Raw genomic sequence first — 25,089 nt, 5'->3', positions numbered from 1 at the left:
AACGGAATATTCAACTGCACGTTGCCCACTAAAATTTAATATTAATTATTGCATATATGATTAATATTAGATATAATTATAAATTATATAAACATCACGTACGTATTTTAAAAAAGAATATAATTTATTATTAAAAAATTAATTTTTTTATATAAATTTTATATTTAATTATTTTTTTATATACAATATATATACATACAAGATTCTATAATTATAAATATCATTTATTTTATCAACCGTGCATGATATGCATGCACTTGCCTTATTTTATCTCCATATGGCACGTTGCACCTCTATCACTCCGATCCCCACGCACACGTACACAACTATATATCTATATATATATATACATATATAGAAACATAGACACAGATCGAACTCGAAGTACCAGCGAATCGGACAGTTTTTTTTCAAAAAAATTAATGAAGTTCTCCGCCAAGGAATCAGAGGTCCCATTTTCCTCTCATTCCACGATGATCTCTTCAACCCGCAGGTAAACTCTCTCTCTCTCTCTCTCTAAAGCGCACACTCTTTTTATCATTCTTAATTTAATATTGGTATTGAAGGTGGTGGTCAAAGGAAACGGTGGCAATCGTGACCGGAGCGAACAAGGGAATTGGGTTTGCGTTTGCGAAGAGGTTGGCAAAAGAAGGACTGACTGTAATCTTAACAGCCAGAGACTTTGAGAGGGGCCGCAGAGCAGCCCAGGAACTCAGCGCCCAAGGACTCCATGTTCACTTCTTAAAGCTCGACGTGTCTGATCCTTCTTCCATTAACACCTTCGTATCATTATTCCGGATGAAATTTGGAGCGCTAGATATCCTCGTAAGTTGCCAGCTAGCTAGTATATATATTTTCCTTTTATTTAATTAACTCCCTATATATATATACATATTTTATATATATGGGAAAATTCCAGTATCAGTTTGAATATAAGTTTTAACGATTAGGAAAATATATATATATATATATATATATATAAGTTTTAACAAAAAAAAAAGAAAAAAAAAATATAAGTTGCATGCATTTATAAATGTGTTTTGAATCATGAAAAAAGAAGCAAATTTATATTGGCGTTGCTATATATATATATATAGAGTAATTAGGAAGGATTCATGACCATAATTGATTAGTTTATGGGAGCTTTGGATGTAAAACTCATCCCAATTCATTACATTTAATTATTATAATTTTTACAAATTTTATATAAACTATAATAAATAATTTAAATTTTTTAAATTTTTTAAATTTTAAAATAAAATTAATATTTAATTTTTATCTTATCTCGTAATATCCGAACTGACTTGTCGAAACTTCCATACTAGCTTGAATATTATTTTGTTGGGGACTGAGCCGTTTTGTTTGAAATTAATGAATTATATATAAAAATTTCTTGATTGTGATTGATTTATATCTAATTAGATGCCCCTAATATCACGTACGGACTTTGAAGATATAATTTTTTTTCTAAGCGGACTTTTAAGATAATTTTTTTAATGACTTTTAAGATAATTAATCTCACAATCTTAGATTTTCAACTCGATCCGACGCGTTTCCTAGTAAATTTTTGTCATATTTGGCATCGTTAATATATAAATATTGCTATGTATTGTCTTAGGTTATATTTATCATTTAACTAGTGAGTTGAAATGAGATAAATTAAATAAAAATTAAAAAATTAAATAAAATATTATTAGGCTATTATTTTTTAATATTATTATTATTTTAAGATTTGAAAAAAATTAAATTATTTATTATATTTTGTATTAGAATTTGTAAAACTATAATGATAAGATAAAATGAGATGAATTGAAGGCCCCGATCTCAATCCAAATCGAGCTCAATATATGCAAGAACTGATTTTAAGTTTTTACCCATTCAATTTTTTTTTTATCTTTTCAAAAAAGATATACAAAATTTATATATTCTAAAATTGTATAAATCATTTCTATAGTAGTTAAGGAGGGTATGAACCATGTACGTTATATTAAAAAAAAGTGATAAAATATCTTTAGAAAATATTGATAAGTCATTAATTGTACGTTATATATACATTATAAACTAACTGCATAGCATAAGTAGCTAGCTAAGTTAAGGTCTTGAAAGCCAACCTAACAATTAATTAGTAATTTCCTTTTTGTTTTGGACGCAATTTAATTAGCTAGCTACAATTTTTAATCGTCGTTAATTTTGTTTTGTTCTGTACTTTTTCCTTTTTTTTTTTTTTTTTTCCAAAGTTGTATGCAAAAACGTGCGTAATTAATTAACGTATATAAGAACACGGAATATTTGTAAATTAATAAAGTATTCATGAATGTTTAACAAGCAGCAGCCAGTACATGATCATGATGATCATGATCATGATTATCAACCTTTTGCTTAACTATTATATATATTTATATTTATATATATATATATATATTCTATCTTCTGTTTATTTTTCGGTGCGAAGTCATGATCGGGTCAGCCAAATGCATGCTTGTACTAGCTGCTATAGGGAGCCATGCATATATCAGCTAGCCATGCATGCATATCATTTTGGTTCTTCAATTAATTAATTAGTTTATATAATTAGTTCGTGATTTTCTGATTATTGGAGTAGTAGTAGTACTACTTCATGTGTCTGCATGCTTATATGGCAAATTTTATTCCCCAAATAATAATTTAAAGTACAGGTGAACAATGCTGCAGTGTCATTCAATGAGCTAAACGAGAATTCAGTGAAGCATGCAGAAACAGTGATCAAAACCAATTTTTATGGAGCCAAGTTGCTTACTCAAGCTCTCTTGCCCATGTTTCGTCCCTCTCCGTCGCCTAATTCCAACTCATCTCGGATTCTTAATATTAGCTCCAGACTTGGCTCCCTAAACGTACGTCATGCGTAAGAGATTTATAATTTTTTATTTTATTTTATTTAAGATATATAGATATGAGTGATGTTCGATATAGTCGTAGAGTACTGTACAAACGTCACGCAATCATTTTGAAAAAAAGATGAATCCACTATTAAAAAATTATTTTTTCTCATATAGGTCTAGTACGTATTTATTTACTTTTTTTAAAAAGATTGCTCAGAGCTTACGCATTCTATGACTACAAATATCATTTTACTATTTATATATATATTACTATTATTTTCTTAACCTCCAATATATATTACTATATACTATTTCTTATAGCTAATGAATTCCAAATTAATTATTAATGCATATATATATATTCATGCATGCAGAAATTGAAAAACCCTAAGATAAAAAGTATACTGCAAAGTGAAAACTTGTTGGAGCAGGACATTGAGGGTGTGGTAAGTTCGTTTCTTGAGCATGTGAAGAAGGGAACGTGGGAGAGTGAAGGATGGCCAGAATTGTGGACAGACTACGCAGTATCAAAGCTTGCACTAAATGCATACACAAGGGTTTTGGCCAAGCGTTTGGAGGGAAGCAATATAAGTGTGAATTGCTTTTGTCCTGGCTTCACTCAGACATCTATGACTCGCGGGAAGGGCACGCATACCGCCGAAGATGCTGCCAATGTCGGAGCAAGGCTTCTCCTCCTTCCACCTGAGGAGCTACCAACTGGAAAATTTTTTTTGGGAGGCAGCAGTAGTAGTACTAGTGTTGTTAATTCTAAACTCTAAACGATTGATTGATTATTGGGCGTGCATCTAAAATATAACATGATTCAAATCCCATCAAACTATATATGATGCCAATATTAATTATTGCTGGTTGATTTATTTCACTATTTATAAGTAGTACTTGTTAGTTTCTTTCCTTTTCTTTTTTTTTTTTTTTTTTTTTCCGTATGGGTATATTCATATTGTACTGATATCATGCATGAATAAATGGATCTATTGATTTATACACACATGCATGTAATATGCACGTGTATTTTAGGTACTACAGCTTGTTCAATATGACCTCTGACCTTTCCTTTTCATGAGTTGCTAGCTAGCTTGCGGGATGAAATGGTACTTCGTACGTAAAGGTTAGAAATTGACAGTACTACTATAAAAGATCAGGCCAGCCAGTTCAATAGTACTGTTAGGAGATCAAGAAAGAACACGTTTTCTAATAATATTAATTTTGCATTCCCAAATGATCAAGTTCTTGATGTTCGCAGCTAACAATATTGACTTTTAGTCCTAAAATGATGATTGGGTGCTGGGGGGTTGAGAATTAATGAAATGCATGCCCTCGCCACGCGGTGACAAGTACTCATATATTACAAGATATAATGGAAAAATAATTATAATAAAATACCACCGCCATACCTATTAAATACAAACCGAACCGATCATCAACAGGTTAGACGGTTACGTTGGATATATTAGCATAAATATCATCAAGTGATCAGTATGGGTTAATATAACTTCTCAAACCAAACCAATGATGTCGGATTTGATAAGATTGAAATCTCCAAAACCACCACCATTGAAGATCAACCCTTCAACAACAATGCCATTCAAAGTCATCAAGCGACTGTTGTGGACCACGTCATAGTAATTACTTGATAAAGCTTGATAAAATTAACAAGTGGTGGGCAGTGGAGCCCCACACCTCATTGCCCTGCCTCGTTCGACCCACCCTTGATCTCTTGGGCGAGGCGGGGGATCCGGGGCGCAGATGCTGGGGCGGGTGGCCCTCCCGCATTTGGGGCGTCTAGCGGAGTCGGGGGACGGAGGGGCCCAATCCCGCTCTGATTTTCTCCCCCCCCGCATATATATTATATTATATATATATATAATCCCAATCGTTTTGTGACATAGGTTTTTTTTTAAAAAAAAAAACCCTACTCTGCTTTCCTAACCCTTCTCACTTCTCTCTTTGTCACAGACACACTCTCTCTCTCATCTCTGTCGCAATCTATTCGTCCATCGTATGCTTACGCCGTTGCCATCCGTCTGCATCTCCATCGTCAAAGGTAAGTTAGCTTGAGCCTTGACTCTGAAGCTTTATTTTATTTATTTATTTTTTTTGTTGAGTTATGGAGATTGGAGGATGGTTGGGATTAAATGGAGGATGGGATTATGTCTTTGTGAACTGTGTGATGTGGAGATTTGATTGTACATGTGTTTTGAATCTTTGATGTTGTGATTTTGTGTTTCGGACTGGAACCCTAAACTAATTTAGGGTTCCAATCCTTTAGGATTTTGGATTGGACCATATTCAATATATATTATATAATAAGACATTAATTAATTTATTTCCTTAATTTGTTATCATGAAAAAATATTATTAAAATGTTGAGAAGTATATAAGTATGTGAAACAAGGAAGATAGAGAGCACGTTCTTTGAATATATATATATATAATGGCTTGTTGTGAGACTTGTTTTGACGGTTACAATTCATAATGTCTTGGCTAATGATGTCGCCTTAGAATATCTTAAGACCTATCTTAAAGAGGCAAATAAGATAATTTTGGGTAGTGATTGTTTGCATGTTAGATGTGTTGCACATATTTTGAATTTAATTGTGATTGATGGTTTGAAAAATATTGATGACTTGGTTGCACGAGTCAGAAGGGCTGTGAGATTTGTGATTTTCTTGCTAGATTGGAGAAATTCAAGGTTGCTGCAAAGAATGGGGGCATAACATTCAAAAAAGGCTTTTGTACTGATGTTCCTACAAGATAGAACTCAACTTCTTGATGTTGGAGGCAGCCCAAGAATATAAAGCAGCTTTTGAATTATTAGATGATGAAGACATTCAATATGTCAAATATTTTGATGAGCACGGAAAATTAGGAAAGCCTATTGATGAATGATTGGGAGATGGTTGCTATTTTTGTAGATTTTTTTAGGCTTTTCTACAATGTCACATTGAGACTATCTGGTTATTTGTACCCTACATTCAATTATTTCTATCAATAAATATGTAAGGTGAAAGAATAATTGGATGAAATGTGTAAGAGTGACCATATTAGGATGCGGAAGATGATATTGATGATGAGGGTCAAATATGACAAGTATTGGGGGGTTTAAGTAGACTAAATATTTTGTTATATGTGATTGTTGCTCTTGACCCCCAGATCAAGATTGATGGCATGATATATGGTTTGGAACTTACGCAAGGGGCCGCATGGGTTGAGCTTATTGGGACAATAGTTAGAGAAACCCTAGGTAAATTGTTTGATAAGTTTACCATGATCAGGGGTGGTAGTACACCTAAACCTACACCTACCACACTGCCTCCTCCAGAAGCCTGGGCAGGGAAAGAGTGTAGATTGGCATGGGGACGTGAGAGCCTCTCATAAAACCCCTACTAGTTCATCAATCTACAGAGGCGAAGTTGGAGATAGATCTATATTTGGCATGGAATCTTCTCCCATATACAACAAAATTTGATATATTAGCATGGTGAAAGACCAATGCCGTGAAATATCATGTCCTTTGAGAGATAACTCGTAGTATTTTGGCCATCTCTATTAGCACTGTTGCCTCAGAGTCAGCCTTTAGTACCAAAGGGTGCATATTGGATTATCCATTTCGGAGTTATTGTCTGCTACCACTATGGAGGTATTGATTTGCCCACAGAATTGGATCAAATGGACGTAAATTCATGTTCTGAATGTTCTTGATTTTAAAGAGGCCGAGAGGAGAAGGATGTTGATCAACCTGGATCTGATAATGGTTGATGTTTTCACTATTAGAGTTGATTGATTATTATCATCTTTTTTATTTTGAAGAATAACGAATAGATAAATTAAAGACGTAATTTTTTTTCTCTCTCTTATCTTTAATTTTTTGCTCGGCCACCAAAATCCTAGCCCTTTGTTTGGTTTCCGAGAAAATGTTTTTGGCAACTATTTCTTTGGTTAGTAAAAGAAAATATTTCAGCATTTAGAATCGAAAATAGAACGATAATAACTGTAACTTTTTCCTCAGCGAACTAAGATTGGAATTCTTATATATTGAGAAACTTTAGTAATGTATGTTGATGCATATTGTATTGTTCTGAGCATTATAAATTGTGTGGTTTCAATGCCCATGCAGCTTCTATGTTGTTTATGAAAATCACGAGGTAATGAGTTTCTATGTGGTCCACTTATTATTATTAATTTTTTTATGTCGGGAAACCTCTCGAAGGCAAGGCCTTTGGATCCACCCCTACAGAGTAAACCTCGGTCCCATGTATTGCACTCTCGGAAGTTTCCCTACATAGAATTGGTTAAATCGCTGGCTTTTCATCAAAGAATGTAATACCATAGGATTGTTTGCACCCATGAGGTGTTGAACTTTGGACCTTGAAGGGAGTGATACCCCAAGACCAAGGCCTTCCACTTATGTTCTTATGTTGTTGGACATCTGTGCCACCATGTAGTTGTACACAAATACAAAGAAGCTCTAAATATCAATCTTCATTAAACAATAATATTAAAATGATTGACAGATAATGAAAAATAAAAAACTAATTTTTCAATCATATAATACAACAAGATAATAGTTCATAGAATGATGAACAGCATTACTTATTTTTATTTTTTATTATATAATCCAGCGAGTGTCTGAAGCTGAATACTATCTGCCTTTGGACAGTGGACTGATCCTAAGAAATTCTATGAGATTGCAGGCTGGAAGAGTAATCGCTTTTGAGTTTTTGTTGGCAAATAAATGGATAGGCTCTCAGGATATAGGAGCTTTGCACCCAAGACCAAGAATCTTGTAGTTGCCGGCCGGAGGCTTGACAGCATTTGTCCTTGGTGTGTACTCCTAGACCATGAGAGCTGCATGTTGGAGGTACAGATGAACTACAGATGGCCATAGACAAATTTGAAGAGCAGAAAAGCAAGCGGTGAAGAGGCTGAGATGGGCTGAGCCTGAAACAAGCATGCCATCAAAGGTTTTATTCATGCAAGTAGTGTCATTATAATGTGACTTTTGTGAAAGAGATCATCTGAGCCCGTTGCTTTGATTTAATACATGGAATCAGAGATTTAATTCTTAAAACAGTTGAATGCTTAGTTTTGTGGTTCATCTGATATTTCCATCGTTTTCTTTTTTGCACTTGTTTGTGCATCTTGATATGATCAGCATGATAAGAGGGGAACGAGTACACGAATGCATCTGCATTAGATTAGAGATCTTGGAAACTGATAGTCAGAGAATGATAATCTTGAGGCTTGCCATGCCATTTGTGTATGGTTTTACAACGGAGATATGAGATCAACAAAACCGAAGAAAAAATCGATGCATTTGGCCTGATGGCACCTCCATCCATTAATTGAAAACTACGAACACGAGAAACCTCAGATACTTGAGACCTATCCTGACATGATTTTCAGTTTAATCAGCTTCAAGTGATCTTATTAGTGAACAAGAAATTCCAAATTTCTCTTTATACAATAAAAGCTCTTTCTTTCTCAACCAATGAATACAATAATTTGAGCCCACAAAAACCAATGAACTAGAAATCACAGCGCCAGCCATACAATAATATGTCTGAGCTACAAGCCAGTTTTCATGAACTACCATCGTTTCATCAGTCATCATTCAGAATTTCAAGTCACCTATATGTAATTATTCTCCTACACCTACAGGATGATTCGATTTGTCACCAAAACTGTCACATAGCAGTGATACTTCAACTTCCTGAGTATCACAAAATTAAGGTTTTGTACGTTTCACTCGATCACTGAGAAAAAAAGGAGGCCTTCAACTTTGCAGCAAGATGCGGCAGCATCTTGATGCCGTCCTGGGTTGACTGATCAACACAGGTCTCCAAATCATTCAGGGCATCTGGTTTCTTTTGGAGCTTAGCTGCTTCAAACTTGTCTTGGCAGACCATCAGCGACCTTTTCATCGTTTCCTGCATCATGCATCCAAAATACCAAATTCTCAACACTAGTTTTATCCTAGCATGGAGTAATTACTTCAGCAAGGGTCAGAAAAATTAAGGATGCAAAGAAAAATATGGATATTGACTTCTACCAATGCACACAAAACACGCACATATATGGTGCGACATTGTGTTCTTCTGCCACCAGTTCTTGATGCAATTGTTTGACAAAAAATGTGCAGGAAATTCATGAAAAATTACCTTGTTCGATAATAAAAGTACTAGAAAAATGAAGTGCATTGAATAAAGCAATGAGGCTAGAAATGATCAGATCTCATTGTGCACATTTAAACTACAGTAATAAAGTTTAAGCTCCATCAAAAGCAATCACAGAAAATCTAAAGCTCAATTCAGTTCTTTGGACAAAAAATTTGGGCAAAGCAATGCTAAGAGCAGCCAGCAGCAACTAGAGCATCTCCTCTGAAGGCCGAGGGCAGGTTGATCACCCTTTTTGTGGAAATGATCATGTTTAATTTATTTTCTTCATCGTGTGTAAATCATCGTGCCTTTCCTGCAACATGTCCTAAAACAAGCTTCTCTATCCAAATCTAAAGTTGTTTTAAGGACCATGTTCTATCGGTGAAAATTCGATAATTTACCTAATCCATGTGAATGGAGACGCATTATACGGATCTGGATTTGAACCGGGTAAGAGATATGTTGCATTTGCACTTTACTTTCTCTTGTGAAAAAAAAGGATACGTTGTGTTTTCACGGATTCATCATCATTAAAAAAAATCCAGGGGAGTAAAGCCCTCTGAAACAAATGGAATCAGTGACAGAAACTAAATGACAGAAACAAATGAGAACAGAGAAAATCAAAAATAAAAAGAAGGGAAATCAGCCTACTTGAAAGTTAGCCATCTCGTCCTCAAGCATATGTTGAGATCTAACAACTGGAACACTGCAATTTTCTACACAATCGCTAATCTCATCATAGCTTCTTTCCCTATCAAAGCACTCATATGCACATTTGAAATACGCTTGCTGCAGACAATCATCATTCAGAAATTCATTGTACGAAAGTCTAAAGCTAAAGAACAGAATAATTCAAGATAAAGAATGGCTTGAAGATATAATTGTTTCTCCATTCAGTCGCTAAGAAAGCGTGAGAAATGAAAATTTTGAAATTTGAAACTTGAACCTGATAAAGCCTGAAGCTTCATGCTCCATTCCAAATTAAGAAACATCGATTATATGGCCTTGTTCAATTAAGAAATTTGGAAAAAGATAAGATTTTGAAACAATAAATAAATAAAGACTGTTTCATTTGTACAACGCTTGCATTTACAAAAACTGAAAATTAATAAGCTTTTATACCGATCCCCTACCTAAGACAAACAGTTCTTCTGGGAACACTTTGGAAAGGGTTCTAATTTCTCAAGTCCAAAAGAACAACATTTAAGACTTCAAGTTCCAAATAATATACTTCCCCTAAATCTTTCTCAGCAACCAAACAGAGCTAAAATATCAGAATAACAGTCTAACAACGCAGAAAGGTAAATAAGCACATGCAGAGGAATATTATACATATCCAGAGAGAGAGAGAGAGAACCTGAAGAGTGAACTTGACATGGTCTTGGACAGGAGAAAAATGTTCTTCAGCGGCTGAGTTGACTTGGTGGAGTTTCTGTCGAATTTTCTCCGTAACAATTCGCTCTTCGGCTGCTGCCATACGATCCATGTCTCTCTTACAGTCTTACGTTTACTACGGGGTTCAGGGTTTTTGTGACAGTTCTACAGCCTGCCTCTTGTCTGGGTGTAAGATCTGGCCGGTGGGGGTTGAAATGATTTTTGAACAGTAGAATAAAATTTAAATTATTTATTATATTTAGTGTAAAAATTTTAAAAAATTATTTTTAGATTTGAAAAAGTTGGATTGTTTATTATATTTTGTGTGAAATTTTGAGAAAATTGTAATGATGAGATGAGATAAGTTGAAGTGAGTTTTGAATACAAACGAGGCCGTATCGATACATACAGTAAAGTTTCACAATATATTTTATAATAATGTTATAAAATAAAGGTATTTTTGTAAAGCAATATTATTATTTTTTAAATATTTTATAAAATTACCCTTCATTTAACACATTGTTATGAAATATGCTGCAGAAAATGTTTTATGTAAATCATTTTCCTTTAATAAAATACTTATATGTAGGGGTGTAATTGATCCGACGAAGGTCATTGATCAAAAATTTCAGTCTATCATTTTTGTCAAATAGAACTATTAGCTATCAATTCGATCGGTCCATTCTGTCTATGAACATTTTTTTTCTTTTTTCTTTTTTGATAAAAAAATTAATTAAATTAGTAAAATTAAAATTATGTGATATCTTTAATATTTTTATATATGATTAATGAATATTAAATAATTTTATTGTCTATATGGTTAATGAATGCCAACTCCAACTAAAGTCGGAGACAAAGTTGAGTTTCGACTCCGACTCCGAATAAGAGTGGATTCCAACTCCAATCAGAGTTATTAGAGTCGGAGTCGGAGCCTTGGAGCCCAACTCAAAGCTAGGCTTTTTTTTCAATTTCCTTACTACTTTCTCGGCATCCAAACAACACTCAAAGATTCCAAACAACACAGTATACGAAAAAAAAATAAACAAATAAAAAAAAACCATTCAAACAACATCAAATATGAGATCAAGATTCAAGGGTTGGATCGAAAAGGCTTTCTCAGCATCCAAATGACATAAAGGGACAAATCTAAATGAAGCTTCGCAGCAAAGATGAGATCCAGAGTGGGTAGAAACGAGATCTAAAAGGAAGCTTGTAGAAGAAAGAAAATGAAGGCTTCGTTACAAAGCTACTGTCGAAATGAAAAAAAAAACTCATCTCTCTTGATCAAGGCTTTTCCTTGATCTTGTGTATTTATTTTTATTACTTTTCCTTGAGGTCAGGAGATTTGTAGAAGAAGAAGAAAGAAGAAGAAGAGATAAGACAAAATTGAGAAAGAGATTGATTAGAATGAAATGAGAGTTAGGGTTAGTGAAAAGAAAATGATATATATATATATATATATATATATATACATATATATATATTAAGAGAAAAATGACATCGTTTGAGAAAGTATAAGAACAAAAAAAAAGAAAAAAAGAGAGAATTCGGTGTTGTGGGCGTGGGGGCTCGAACGCATAGGGTTTTAACATTTTATATCTCGGACCAACCATTAAGCTATTTAGCAATCCCATATAGTACAAATTAAAAGATATGAACTATATTAATCGGAATTGCTACTACGGAGTCCTGTCCAACTCCGAACTCTGACTATTTTTCACCCTCTAACTCTAACTCCGATTCCAAATTCCAAATTTTTCGACTTTGGAGCGGATGTCAGTTGGAGTCGAAGTGGCCGGAATTTTTGCCCACCCCTAATGGTCAATAGTGATTTCTTTGATAAAAATTACATAATTAATTTATATAACTATTATATAAAATAATATATTATATATATTAATTAAAAATATAAATACACATTTGGTCGATCTCAATCCGATCCGGTTCAAAAAAATCACACCCCGAGATCAACCAATAAGACTATTGGTCTAGTCAATTTTTTCGATTCGGACCGATAGACTTACACCCCTACTTACATGATATAATTTGATTTAAAAGATAAACTTTAAAATTTGAATTTTATTAATCAAATCTTATGTGGGTTTTACACGTTGACTTGATAATAAAATAATTAGTTACAATACATATATATATATTTTTTGTAACTCATATTTTTTTATTTTTGTTTTTACATTTCATATTTTTTAAGACTCATGTTTTCAAGTTATTTTTTTATAAGTGATCTATTCATCTCTAACTGTTATATATAAAGTAAGAAAATTTATATAGAGTAGCGTTACATTATACACCACACACCTACACACCTGCTGGGAAAAAATAAATAAAAAATAAAACCAACATCATTAGATATTTTGTGTAAGAGTTTTACTATTTATCATCTTTACATATCACATATTATACTTATTTTTATTTTTATTTTTAATTTTTTTAATTTTATTTTTTTAAAATTAATTGAATTCTTCTATTCATTATTTATACAGTATATATTTAATAAGAAAAAAAATTAAAAAATTATGTATAATGTGTGATTCGAGAATAATGAGAATAATTTTTCTTTGGGATACTTCCGAGGCCCATAAAGGCGCACCAAACTTTCGATACTTCCACAGTTCCACGGCCGGCTTCTCCACTTTCCTCCCTCTCCCGGTTTCCAGGTTCTCCAACTTCTTCCTGTTCTATTTTTATTTTATTTTCGTGTATTTTTGGGAAAAACGCGAATTAGCACTTAGCAGAGCAAGGGCGTCGATACCAGATGGCGCAAATTGCATTGAAGGTTGGCGATATAGGAGTGAACACATATAAGCGATTTTCCGTGCCTATCAAATCTTCCCTTTTTTTGGCTTTGATTATGGCCTCGTACAAGTCGCTATCTCTGTAAATTCTGAATCTTATTGCGTTTCGATTTTTTTTTTTTTTTTTTTTTGTATCGTGCTTACCATTTACTCTGTTTATTTGCTGGTTTTTTCTATAAATGAACAAGCTGTGCAAAAAACCGCTTCTTGTCAAATGTCAACATATTATATGATGATGATAAATTGATCAGCTATGTAGCTTGTAAAATTGTAGGTATAAGTAATATGATGCACAGATTGAAACTAACCAGTTTGCATTGCGGAGATATCTTCTGATTGACAAAGAGAAGGGGATGGTATTAACGTGAAACTTTTCCTTTTAGTGGCTATTTATTAAGGCGGTCAATTTGCAGTCAGAAGGTGTCTTTTATCTGTAAGATGAACAATGCCCTGTAAGATTTAGGATCCATCTAATAGATGCACTCATGCACTCTTAAGTCTTAACAGCTCACTGTTAGCTTTAATTTTGAATCCGTTAAAAGCAATTTTTTTTTTTTATAAGTAATAAGAGATTTTATTAAAGCAAGCAAATAGGCTTAGCCCAAGTACACAAGAAGTATGCAAGCTGAAACACGGAAGTACAAGCTAGGAACTAGGAGCTAAGAGCTAAGAAAAGCTGAAAGAAAAACATTCATATTATCCCCGTTCAAGCCAAGAACTTTCGCCCAGAGACAGAGAGTTTGAAAGAGAAACTCTCTGAATTCTACCAATGATCATTCTCTATCATCAAAACACCGTCCAGTCCTTCCCAGCCATAGGCACCACATCAAGCATAAAGGAATCATCTTCCAAATATCAGCAATGCAATGAGAACCCATAAAACCATTCCAGCAAGCCAAGAGGTCCACCTCCCTCTTGGGCATCACCAAAGCAATACCTGATTTGCTGAAAATCTCATCCCAAAATGTCTTAGCCACATCACAATGCAGAAACGAATTGTCAACTGATTCACCATCTTTCTTACACAAATAACACCGGTCGAGACAGATTATACCATGTTTTCTCAAATTATCCGTAGTCAAAATCTTCCCAAGAGACACCAACCAACAGAAGAAAGCAACTTTACTGGGCACCTTTGATCTTCAAATACACTTCCAAGGGGATTGATTGACACAATGACAAGTCAGTGATTTATAATAAGAGCTGACAGTAAAAATGGAATTTCCTGCGTGTTGCCACACCAATCTGTCTTTCCCTCCCTGCACAATTTTCATATCGTAATGCCTACTGAAGAAAGCTGAAACAACGGGCACTTCCCAATCATGTAAGTTTCTAATGAAACTCACTTCAGGGAAATTGTTAGATAAAAATACAGAATCAGCTACTGTGACTTCTTTGTCCCATGCAATCCTAAAAAGAGAAGGAAATGCATTCTTAAGCACCAAATCCCCGCACCAAAGATCATGCTAAAAACGAATTCTCTGTCCACCACCAACCTTAAATGAAACATGATTAAGGAATTCCCCCAGCCATTCTGGATATATTTTTACAAGCCCACACCGTACACACTTCTAACCTCGTTAGAACACCAACTCCCCCAAGCCCTCCCATATTGAGCATCGATAATGTTTCTCCACAACGCCTCTATCTCTTTAAAAGCAATTTCACTGTATAGTTATCATAATTTCAATGTAATAAAAAACTATTTCTTCTCACTTAGTGACATCTTATTCACTTGTGAATCTGATACCGATTAGGGTTGGGAGTAACTGGGATTGAGTCAATTAAGGTTAACCTAAATTTGACCCAATTATTAAACGGGTCAATGGGTTGACCCAGTTAGCCAAAAGAAAAAAGATTTGGGTCATTTGGTTTAGTCACTCGAGTTAATCTGTGGTCTGATTCATATTTTTAGTTGGAAGTTGAATTTTAAATTGGAAAATGTACCATTTATTTTAAAGCTTTCCCTAAGTTTTTCTTCTATAAGAGTTTTTGCCTTTTTATCCAATTGTAGGACTAATCGAAAATATGTAAATATGTAAATATTTTAACATTTTTATTTATTTTTAGATAGATTATGATTGGTTGACTCAACTCCACATGACTCGGATAGATGAACGGGTTATATGGGTCTTGTTGTGGTCAACCTGTGAAATAGTTGCTTCGGGTTTAGGTAGATGTGTTTGACCCACGTAATTATTTGGGTTTGATCCCAACACGACCCAATATGATTGACAGCCTGCTTGGACCTGAACTTAAATGAACACTGCACGAGGATGGAATTTTATAATCATACATGATGTGAAATAATAGAAATGGGAGGTTCAATAGAGGCAAATTTATTTTAGAGAAGATTGGAAGAAATGCTCAAGTTTATTTTACTTTCTATTTTTGCAAGTAATACAAGTTTTCTTTCTTTAGGCTTTTAGACCTCTCTTTTACGTTCTCTTGTTTTTTAGTTAGTAGTTTTTCTCTTACTGGTGGGTGTGCCTTGTAGACTACGATTGAAATGCAGTCGGACATATCTCTTGTCAATGTTCATGTAACTTGTATTAGAAATGACTTTTTTATGTGATTTCTACTTTTTGGTTTGGTTCATTTTAGTTAACTTGAAATATCAACTACAATGGATTTCACTCAGAAAGAAACAGGAAATTCTACACAACCAAAGATCATATCTGATACAAGTTATAAGACTTGAAAAAAGACATGTTTTACTGTACAGTATGCATAGTTTGTAAAGCACATTTAACAATAAAAGAGTAAAGATACGACACTTACACAATCAAAAAGGAAAAGCCTTGATATTAAAAGGGGGAAAAAAGGGAGGTCTAAAGTTGTTACATCACAACATTCATATCACATCCTTGGAATTGTGTTTGCATTGATTTTTAGTGACCTAATTTTCTCCGGTTGAGAATCGGGTAATCTTTTTTATTTAAACACTTTCTACAATTTGGAGAGATATAAATACATGATGTGGATTTAATTACATCAATGTTGGATATGACACTATTCATGGATATCATTTAATGTTTTGAGATCAACAGATTGTGTGTATCTCTCTTCGAATTGTAGAAAGTGTTTGAATCAAAAAATTGAAGAGGATTTCTATTGTTCTTTTTTATTTTCTATAGGAAATTGATTGGTACACGAGAGTTATGCACGGGATGTGTATAGGATGTATAATTTTTTTTACTGTTTATGTATTGTTCATGAATTGATGAATATTTTGTGAACAGTGCATGAACAATAAAAAATTTTAAACATTCCCATGTACACCCTATGTATTACCTTCTGTGGATGCCTCATTACACTCCTGTATGTCGCTTGTATTCAAAGTTCGGGCAGTTGAAGTCTCTCAAGCTCAAATGGAAACTCATAAGAGTTGGGTTCAATTCGATTTATAGAAAAGCTGACCCGAGCTTGACTTGGAATCCGGGTTGCAATCGAGTTGAATGCTCGATCTAGCTCACTTAACTTGAGAATTTTTTGAGTTGATATAAATTAAATGAATTGAAATTGCAACTTCAACATTAAAATCATACTAACACAACATTGCAATTTATACAGATAATTAGTATATATGTGCACACTTGATATCTTGCATGTATATAACGTATTTTTATTTATATGTGTATTACAATGCATACTAATGAGATTGCAATTGAATATTAATATAGTCGATTTGTGTTTTATTTAAGGTGTATTGTTTATTAATCAATCGTAATTTCATATTTATGCATGTGCTCATTTACCTAAAAGGAATTATGCCCGAACTCTTTTATTGAACAACTCAAGCGTGAGTCATGTTAATCAAGTTGAACTTGAGCTGCCTGTACAAATTACACCTCTAACTGATGTGACATGCCTGCCACCAAAGCACCTATCCCTTGCTTATTTGAAAATTTTTGCCTGCCTAGTTGGTTGTTGTCTTAATTGTTCGTGATCATGAAAAGAAAAGGATGCTTCTTGATCTGGGCCAATTGAAACCTATAGCTTCTGATGGCGTGTGAGGTTATTCACATTCACAAGGTAAATTGCAACGGCCTACGTTCATGATAAACAAAGGGGAAGAAGAGTGGGGAGATGCAGGTAGCTACAATAATTTTGGTATAAATTTGCAGTTTTCAGATGCTATGAAGTTTGGTGGTTAGCTGACCTGATTGAGTTTTCAATCTAAGGTCAATTTTCTGCTCCGTGGTTGCTTGCTGATTTCTGTTGTATATATTTATATATGGAAGTACAGGTTGCAGCAGTTTTAGGAAGTATGATAAGCGATGATTCGAGCAAATACCATAGACATAGGCTTTAACGTCTTAAAATGTAATGGTATGGATTTATTTTATTAATGGGAAATCTTACCTCATTTAGCCTGTTATACACCGTAGTTGGATGTAGACAACCGAAAATACCAAGTGCAGCCTTTTTGGGCTTTTTGTATAAAGAAGCCCCATTGCTTAACTCCAAGTGCAACTTAAAACTAGACTTTTGAGACGCACCAAAAGTTACTCAAAGTACTTTTCATGGCCTTAAGAGGGATTGGCATGGCTCTGGCCTTGGTCCTATTCAGCATGCTGTTGGCTAGATCTGCTGCTCAATCTGGCTGCATCAGTGTGCTCCTGGGCATGTCTCCATGCCTTAACTACATCACTCGGAGCTCCTCAACCCCATCTTCTTCCTGCTGCTCACAGCTTGCGAGTGTTGTAAAATCCCAGCCACAATGCCTTTGTACAGCGCTTAATGGTGGTGGTGCAGCATTGGGCATTACAATTAACCGGACGCATGCTCTTGCACTGCCGGGTGCTTGCAATGTGCAAACTCCGCCCATCAGCCGGTGCAATGGTAAAGTTGAAACCAAGACTATTTTCTGATTTCATTAAAATATCAAACTGCATAAATTGAGCATTTTGCTTAAGCTTACTTTTCGGGCAGCTGCTAAAGGACCGGCATCATTCTCTGTGGCTTCCCCAATTGGTTCACCGGGAGGGGTACCTGGGACCTCTTCAAATGAACCTTCAAACTCTTCAACTAGCTCATCAGAACCAGGTACCGTAATCGTTCCTAAACCAATGATGTATCACCAAGGACCAATTCTGATTCACTGATTGTTTCAACTGTTACCTTTCATATCACATTCCATGTGAGTGAATAAAAGATGTGAATATTGTTTAATAATTTAGTGATTTTCTCTCAAATACAAATTTATCCAATTGAAAGCATGATCAATGAATAAATAGCTGTTTAAGATGGGGTATATCCTAGAAATCAGATAATATATCGTCTTGAACATCACATGTGAGTGGATGCAGGAGCTGGATCTATAACATTTCCAACGACAGGTGCAAGCTCTTCCAACGGTGCTGTTGTAGAAATGCCTCTTCAACTCGTCCTTCTTTTCATCTTCATGGCCGCATATAGTTCACTTTGCTGCAGCTTCTGAGTTTTCTTTGGGATTTCTTGGAGAGTTATCTACTACTATTCGCTTTACTGCCTTTAATGTAATATATAATACATACTTTGGTTATCTTTCTCCAAGACTTTGGTTTGCCGTGCAGTTAAAGACCGAACCTTTATACCTTCCGTGTAATCCTGCTCATTACAATATATTCCAGTGTTTCTATAGCTTTCTATATTCATGAATGGTGTTTCTCTACTTTTAAGACTTGGTTTCCCGTGTAGATTGCCCTGGTTTGTTTTTGCAGACATGAGTTGAGAAGTGATGTGAAAATTAATATAAATAATTCGATTTTTTTAAATTTTAAAATAAAATTAATATTAAAAAAATATATTCTAATAATATTTTATTAACTTTATTCTCAATTGATCTCATTTCATAAAACAAACTTGAAAATTAAATAAAATATTATTAGAATATTTTTTTTTAATTTATTTTTATTTTGTGATTTGAAAAAATTGAATTGTTTATATTATTTTGTGTAGAAATTTAGAAAAGTTGTAATGATTAGATGAAATAAGTTGAGAAGTATTGTGAAAACAAACTAGTCATAAGGCCTTGTTTGGATAATGAGTTGATCTCATCTCATCTCATCTAATATTATAACTTTTCTAAACTTTCAAACAAAATATAATAAACAATTCAACTTTTTCAAATCACAAAATAAAAATAATATTAAAAATTATATTCTAACAATATTTTATTCAACTCTTATTTCATCTCATTGCAACTCAACTCACTATACTTTCCAAGAACAAAGTTATCATTTTGGATAAAAGGATAATTTAAAGAGTTACGTTATAGAGTAATGCTAGATACAATATTAGAGTATGCAAGTGTGGCGCATTTTTTTTGAAAAAAGTAAACAAATCTAGAATCCACGTGAAAATGTCAATTTTTTAATGGTGGGCTTCACTATTTTTTAAAAATAGTGTATAGGATTTATATATTTTGAGACTATATCTCTAACATTGTTATAGACTATATATTACACGACAATGGAATATATAATTTCTTTCTAATCCAAATTTTTGGAGATTGACACCCCTCTATGCAATATGTTCAATATGTATTCCAAAAAAGAACCCCACTAGTTGGTATGGAGCATTCTCTCTGATACGAATGCAAAGCGTACGTGGACCAACATCAGCAGCAAGAATTCTCCTAGTTTTATGATTACAAACGTAAAGGTAGGGAGAAAATGTGCACTTGGCTGTAAAAATATTTCTATTGAATTTGATCTGATTCTCAATTACAGAATATGCACACTATTTGTAAAAGAAAATGGTGCTACAAATGGAATGTATGAGATGTTGCTTAATTTCTACAATTAATCTCATAACGTTAATACTTCCCCTCAAGTTGGAGCATAGAGATCTGCAATACCCAACTTGGATCTGAAGAAGACAAACAATTCCCAACCTAAAGTTTTGTGAAGAGATCTGCTTGTTGTTGGAAAGTGGGCGAATAAGTGGGAGTAAGAAGCCCAATTTGATCACGCACCAAGTGACAATTAATCTCTATGTGTTTGGAGCGTTCATGAAAAATCGAATTGCGTGCAATATGAATAGCAGCTTGATTGTCGCAGTGAAGTAGTGTAGGTTGAGGATGAGAGATTGTGAGATCACGAAGAATAGATTGTAACCATGTAATCTCACAAGAGGTGTTAGCCATGGCACAATATTCAACTTCAGCAAAAGAGCGAGAGACAGTGGATTACTTCTTTGTCCGCTAAGAGATAGGGCTCTCTCCAAGTTTGACAACAAAGCCAGTGGTGGACTGTCCAGTCATAGGGCAGCAAGCCAAATCAGAGTCACAATAGGCTGATAACTGAAAACTGCAGGCTAAAGAAAAGAATAATCCATAACCAGGAGTGGATTTCAAATACCGAAGTAAACGGAGGGCAGCTTGCTGATGTGGCTCACGAGGGGCATGCATAAACTGGCTCAAAATATTCACTGTGTAAGTAATATTTGGATGTGAAATGGTCAAATAGATGAGACGATCAACCAAGCGGCGGTAGGATGCTGGATCAGCAAGAAGATCACCATTAGTGCCATTGAGCTTAAGATGCTGCTTCATAGGAAAGTAAGCAGGGCGAGAGTCAAGTTGACCAACATCATAGAGGATGTCCAAAATATATTTGCGTTGGTTGAAGAAAATTCTAGCAGGTGATCATGCTATTTCAATGCCAAGGAAATACTTCAAATTTTTAAGGTCTTTGATTTTTAATGAAGTAGCCAAGTGGTTCTTGAGGGCAATGATGGTGGATAGATCGTTGCCAGTAACAAGAATGTCATCAACATATATCAGAATAGCAGTGAACACGATGCTCATAGTCTTGGTGAAGAGATTATGATCAGCATAAGATTGACAAAAACCTGCCAAAGTAAGAACATGAGACAGCTTGGAGTACCATTGGCGAGAGGATTGCTTAAGACCATATAAAGATTTGTGCAAGCGACAGAAATGTTTCTCCCTAGCTAGACCACTTGATCAGTTTGATCAAAGTACAATAAAATAAAGTAAAAATTAAAACTCCCTTGCACTGAAAGGAATTGCATCAACGTACGTGGTTATCCCTGGAGTTTTTCCAAATATGCCACTCGATAGATCATATAGTCATGCCCGCTCGAGCTATCATTTTTAGAGAAATGCTATTCATTATCCTTTTAATTATCATCATTTTATCATTTCTTCGTGTAGTATCAAATGATTATAAATTATTTGCTATTTATTATTTATTTACCGGTTATTTTATGCTACATCAAGAGTAATAAAAGAAGAATAATAATTAAAACGATGATGAATATTATTTTTCATCGCTCCTCTTACATCTTAATAAATGACGATGGATTATGCTACTCAGCAACCATTTTCCAACCATTTGGCCTTTTCTTTCTTTATTTTATATTTATATTTGTATTTGTATTTTTACTTCCAAAATAATTAAAGAAAAAATTATAGCGGTCACCATTTAAAAATGTTGGTTGAATAGCATTTTCATCGAAGATATGTCTGGGATAAGAATAAATATAGATAGAAGTCATTATTGAAAGCATTTATTTTACACACATGATGTGGTATCATCTAGACCACACATTTCTTCAAGTGAATATTAGAAACAATCAACTAAAAGTAATTACGTAATAAATATAAAGTATGCACTGCTATAATGACTTCTCTCTAGCATTACTTCTGAAATAAATACAAATGATGGGGTTGTTGGTAGGCTTCCTGGAAAGATGTAAAAATCATCAGTAAAAGCAATCCTTATATGCAAAGTGAATTTTCTTAGCTGAAGGATGTCATTATCAAGGAAGCACGTACAAGATGGAGTTGCTATCACCATCTAAGTGAAGTAATCTGGTATTATTTTATTATTATTTATAAATCATTTGAAATCATCTTAATATTCAAATACGTACAAGATGGAGTTGCTATCACCACCTAAGTGAAGTAATCTGATATTATTTTATTACTATTTATAAATCATTTAAAATCATCTTAACATTCAAACGTGAGTAAATAGTTCTTCTATGCCACATCACCATATATCCCTGTTATTTTAAGATTAATCCCTAATATTTTAAGATTAGAATTGTCTGCTACCTATCTGCACCAGTTCAGATTCTCAACTTTTAGGCTAAAAAGACAGTTGAAAGAAAATTGAAAAGTCATAAACGCGTCATGCTTTCTTCTTATTGGTAGAAGTTTCTCAACGTGGACTCTCTCCTCCTTGCCAAATATTGCACAAATTGGTCACCCACATAGCCGACCTTCAAAAACTAATAAATTTTCCTTATGCATCAAGCTACATAAAAGCTCCCAAAGTCTCCAGTTTTGAACTTTGAACAAGAAGCTGGATCGAGCTAGCTAGGTAGGCTGCAGCCAAAGTGACGAGAACCCGTTAGAGAGTAGGAGAAAGTTGTTCACCCACATAACCCAAGTTCTCTCTTGTCTCTTTCTGTTTTGATTTCTCTATAAAGGGCCATACATCCATCCGCTTCCCCCAACCAAACTAAGCATACCCGAGTGGCACAAGATCTTTTTAGCATTTACAGTTATTTTTTCAGCACATATTTGGGAACATCTCAATGGCACAAGGAAAGTTTGAGATGGGTGTGGTCCTAGTCCTAGTGACCATGCTCTGGGCAGGAGCTGAGGCTCAGTCGAGCTGTACAAATGAGATAATCAGCTTGTCACCATGCCTGAACTACATTACCGGCAACTCCTCCACCCCATCTTCAGGATGCTGCTCGCAGCTCGCCACCGTAGTCCGTTCGCAGCCGCAGTGCTTGTGTGAGGTCATTAATGGTGGTGGCTCGTCGCTGGGGATCAACGTCAACCGAACTCAGGCTCTAGCCCTTCCCAGTGCTTGTAATGTTCAGACTCCACCCCTTAGCCGCTGTAACGGTATGATTCCATATCAAAATCTTCTCTGACCAATATTTTGGAGTAATACTCTGAACAACTGTATTGAAAAAAGCAATAATGTCTTGTTTTCGTCTCTTCTAACTTGCACTTTCGTGAATATGAGCAGCTGCTTCTCCAGCCGACTCCCCCGCAGGAACACCAGACTCTTCAAACACAGTTCCTTCAGGTACAAAATGCTGCATTGTTTATTCAGCTGAATGCAAAATTGTTGCTATTTGTCACATGCTGAACAATGCAGACCAGATTTTGGGTTTAATAAAATCAAATCTTTACAGGGACCTTAAGATATATGTGGCAATAGAACAAGTTTTAATTTGTTTATCATTTTGCCTATCAACGAAGCCTCAAAGTTAAAAGGACTGATTTAGTTGCTTATTTTGTTCATTGGTTTAATCATGTTCATGTTGATGTTCACATGAGCAGGAGGAGGATCTAAAACTGTCCCATCGACAGACGACGGTTCATCAGCTGGAAGTTCCATCAAGTTGTCGATTTCGCATCTCTTCTTCCTTCTTTGTGCTGCAGCATTTGCTTCATCCTTCACCACATAAGAATTTTGTCCTGTGCTAGTCTGCCTTTCACAGCAAACGATGCCTACATATTATTGTGATTATTATTGTATTCTACAGTACTTTATTCAGTTCCCTTAGTTTGGTTATACGTTTTTTTTTTACTTTTTTTGGTGACCTCTTCAGGGTTAATATTGTTTTGTATTACTGAGGAGACATCTAGCTCTCTTCCCTACTCAATAAAGATGATTGCTGGCTTATGATCTATCCACTGGGCACTTTTACATAATATCAATAAACCAAACAATCTCAAGTTGGGTTTAAACAATAATTAAAGTCAGCAATAAGAAAGTGTAAACCTGACCAAAACTAGAGGCAAGAATTCGTACGAGTTCTTCACAGAAAACACTAAGCAAAATAATTGATAATCTACTTGTTTGAGTAAGAAGCCTTCTCTAAACACAAGTATTACACAAACGTGGGAAACAGAGGCTATGCCATCTTGCAGGGCCAACATGCAAACATTTAGGTGAGAAGATAATTTTTTTTTTTTTTTTTTTTTTTTTATGGGAACTTTTTGTGAGTGGAAGGGTGAAGGGAGGCAAGGCCAAGGTCCAAAAAACTAAATTTTTCCCGACTACTCAACTTTTTTTAAGAGATTATGCATGAGTTTATTGTTATACCCTCACTTTTGACGGAGAAATACCTTTTCCAGTTAAAAAGAATTTCAGTATCACAACCGAACTCTCATTTGACTAATCGCCTAGACATGCCTATCCCCAATACAAATCAAACATCTGGCTTAATCCATCTGACTACTGTGGGCAGCAGTTATGCTTTTCTAATCAAGGACCAAAGACTGCATACAATCTTCCTAGTCAATCAGTTGGTCAGTTTTAAGGAACTGAGTTCTATTTCAGACTGCTCAAATTATATTAATTCTTCATGGAGTACAGAATGTGAAACCCAGATCATAGAGTTGATTTATCTGAACTTTGGGCCTCGCCAGAGAAGGAAAAGAACAGAGTAGGGTGAAGTATCAACCATAGGCATAGCTTTTGATCAGTCCAAAAGAAGAATGCACTTTAATAATATACAGAAATAAGCAACCACCAAACTGCGTATAACTTGTTTTTGAAGCTTGTGCATCTGTCAGCCCTAGCTCTGATCTCAGTGCGTTTGAATCCCACAATTGACAAGCATAATCAAATCATGCTGTGAGTGAGGCTAGCTAAGCTGATCAAGAAAACTTGCACAGGAGCTAGGCTTTAGCTTATCTCATTCAAATATCACAACTATAATCCAATAAAAGAGCTCACAAACATCAGAGCTATGTTCCTAAAAGCTTATCTAGAAAGTCTGTGAGCATCAAGAATGCCTTCGTGACGGTACAAATTCTTCTCTTCTGTCACACACCTCCAGAGCTGCAGTTCTGTTCTCGCTAGTATGCATTTCAACTAG

General features: G+C 34.6%; 4 protein-coding genes and 1 non-coding gene across 6 annotated transcripts; 4 read left to right on the top strand and 1 right to left on the bottom strand.

The window, feature by feature from the left end:
• The first annotated feature begins 447 nt into the window (after positions 1-447).
• On the top strand, positions 448-3,638 carry LOC109005804 ((+)-neomenthol dehydrogenase-like). Its single transcript, XM_018984845.2, has 4 exons — positions 448-493; positions 567-825; positions 2,676-2,870; positions 3,233-3,638. The coding sequence occupies exons 1-4, from the start codon at positions 474-476 to the stop codon at positions 3,635-3,637; spliced, it is 879 nt and encodes a 292-aa protein (XP_018840390.2). The 5' UTR covers positions 448-473; the 3' UTR covers position 3,638.
• A 4,684-nt stretch (positions 3,639-8,322) lies between these two features.
• LOC109005834 (protein FAM136A-like) lies at positions 8,323-10,605 on the bottom strand. The gene is made up of 3 exons (XM_018984891.2): positions 10,395-10,605; positions 9,689-9,826; positions 8,323-8,809 (listed from the first exon to the last, which is right to left on the bottom strand). Exons 1-3 carry the CDS (start codon positions 10,521-10,523, stop codon positions 8,633-8,635), a joined length of 444 nt encoding a protein of 147 aa, XP_018840436.1. The 5' UTR covers positions 10,524-10,605; the 3' UTR covers positions 8,323-8,632.
• Positions 10,606-13,025: 2,420 nt separating this feature from the next.
• On the top strand, positions 13,026-18,859 carry LOC109005835 (non-specific lipid-transfer protein-like protein At2g13820). Of its 2 annotated transcripts, XM_018984893.2 has the most exons (5): positions 13,026-13,086; positions 13,185-13,306; positions 17,762-18,069; positions 18,160-18,273; positions 18,537-18,859. In XM_018984893.2, the coding sequence occupies exons 2-5, from the start codon at positions 13,185-13,187 to the stop codon at positions 18,665-18,667; spliced, it is 675 nt and encodes a 224-aa protein (XP_018840438.1). In that variant the 5' UTR covers positions 13,026-13,086; the 3' UTR covers positions 18,668-18,859. The 2 variants fall into 2 exon arrangements, with proteins under 2 accessions (XP_018840438.1, XP_018840437.1); XM_018984892.2 differs by lacking the exon at positions 13,026-13,086 and having other exon boundaries at positions 13,094-13,306.
• On the top strand, positions 13,164-13,305 carry LOC118344139. Its single transcript, XR_004797904.1, has one exon. It is a non-coding gene; the product is annotated as a small nucleolar RNA snoR86 (small nucleolar RNA).
• A 3,834-nt stretch (positions 18,860-22,693) lies between the features above and the next one.
• LOC109005794 (non-specific lipid-transfer protein-like protein At2g13820) lies at positions 22,694-23,895 on the top strand. The gene is made up of 3 exons (XM_018984836.2): positions 22,694-23,098; positions 23,226-23,285; positions 23,543-23,895. The coding sequence occupies exons 1-3, from the start codon at positions 22,780-22,782 to the stop codon at positions 23,668-23,670; spliced, it is 507 nt and encodes a 168-aa protein (XP_018840381.1). The 5' UTR covers positions 22,694-22,779; the 3' UTR covers positions 23,671-23,895.
• The last annotated feature ends 1,194 nt before the right edge of the window (positions 23,896-25,089 follow it).

This window comes from Juglans regia, chromosome 12, assembly GCF_001411555.2.
Source record: "Juglans regia cultivar Chandler chromosome 12, Walnut 2.0, whole genome shotgun sequence".
Lineage (NCBI taxonomy): Eukaryota > Viridiplantae > Streptophyta > Magnoliopsida > Fagales > Juglandaceae > Juglans > Juglans regia.
Note: the sequence above shows the minus strand (reverse complement) of the source record. Positions and strands in the feature narration are given on the sequence as shown.

Bases quoted from the DNA above. Each gene is read 5' to 3' on its own strand.
- LOC109005804 (XM_018984845.2), top strand. From the start codon at position 474: ATGATCTCTTCAACCCGCAG. The intron at 826-2,675 runs GTAAGTTGCCAG...TTTAAAGTACAG, and splicing joins TTGGAGCGCTAGATATCCTC to GTGAACAATGCTGCAGTGTC. The intron at 2,871-3,232 runs GTACGTCATGCG...TCATGCATGCAG, and splicing joins CCAGACTTGGCTCCCTAAAC to AAATTGAAAAACCCTAAGAT.
- LOC109005834 (XM_018984891.2), bottom strand. From the start codon at position 10,523: ATGGATCGTATGGCAGCAGCCGAAGAGCGAATTGTTACGGAGAAAATT. The intron at 9,827-10,394 runs GTTCTCTCTCTC...GATTGTCTGCAG, and splicing joins ATGTCAAGTTCACTCTTCAG to CAAGCGTATTTCAAATGTGC. The intron at 8,810-9,688 runs GTAGGCTGATTT...TGCATGATGCAG, and splicing joins ACGAGATGGCTAACTTTCAA to GAAACGATGAAAAGGTCGCT.
- LOC109005835 (XM_018984893.2), top strand. From the start codon at position 13,185: ATGGCGCAAATTGCATTGAAGGTTGGCGATATAGGAGTGAACACATAT. The intron at 18,070-18,159 runs GTAAAGTTGAAA...CTTTTCGGGCAG, and splicing joins GCCCATCAGCCGGTGCAATG to CTGCTAAAGGACCGGCATCA. The intron at 18,274-18,536 runs GTACCGTAATCG...GAGTGGATGCAG, and splicing joins AACTAGCTCATCAGAACCAG to GAGCTGGATCTATAACATTT.
- LOC109005794 (XM_018984836.2), top strand. From the start codon at position 22,780: ATGGCACAAGGAAAGTTTGAGATGGGTGTGGTCCTAGTCCTAGTGACC. The intron at 23,099-23,225 runs GTATGATTCCAT...GAATATGAGCAG, and splicing joins ACCCCTTAGCCGCTGTAACG to CTGCTTCTCCAGCCGACTCC. The intron at 23,286-23,542 runs GTACAAAATGCT...TCACATGAGCAG, and splicing joins TTCAAACACAGTTCCTTCAG to GAGGAGGATCTAAAACTGTC.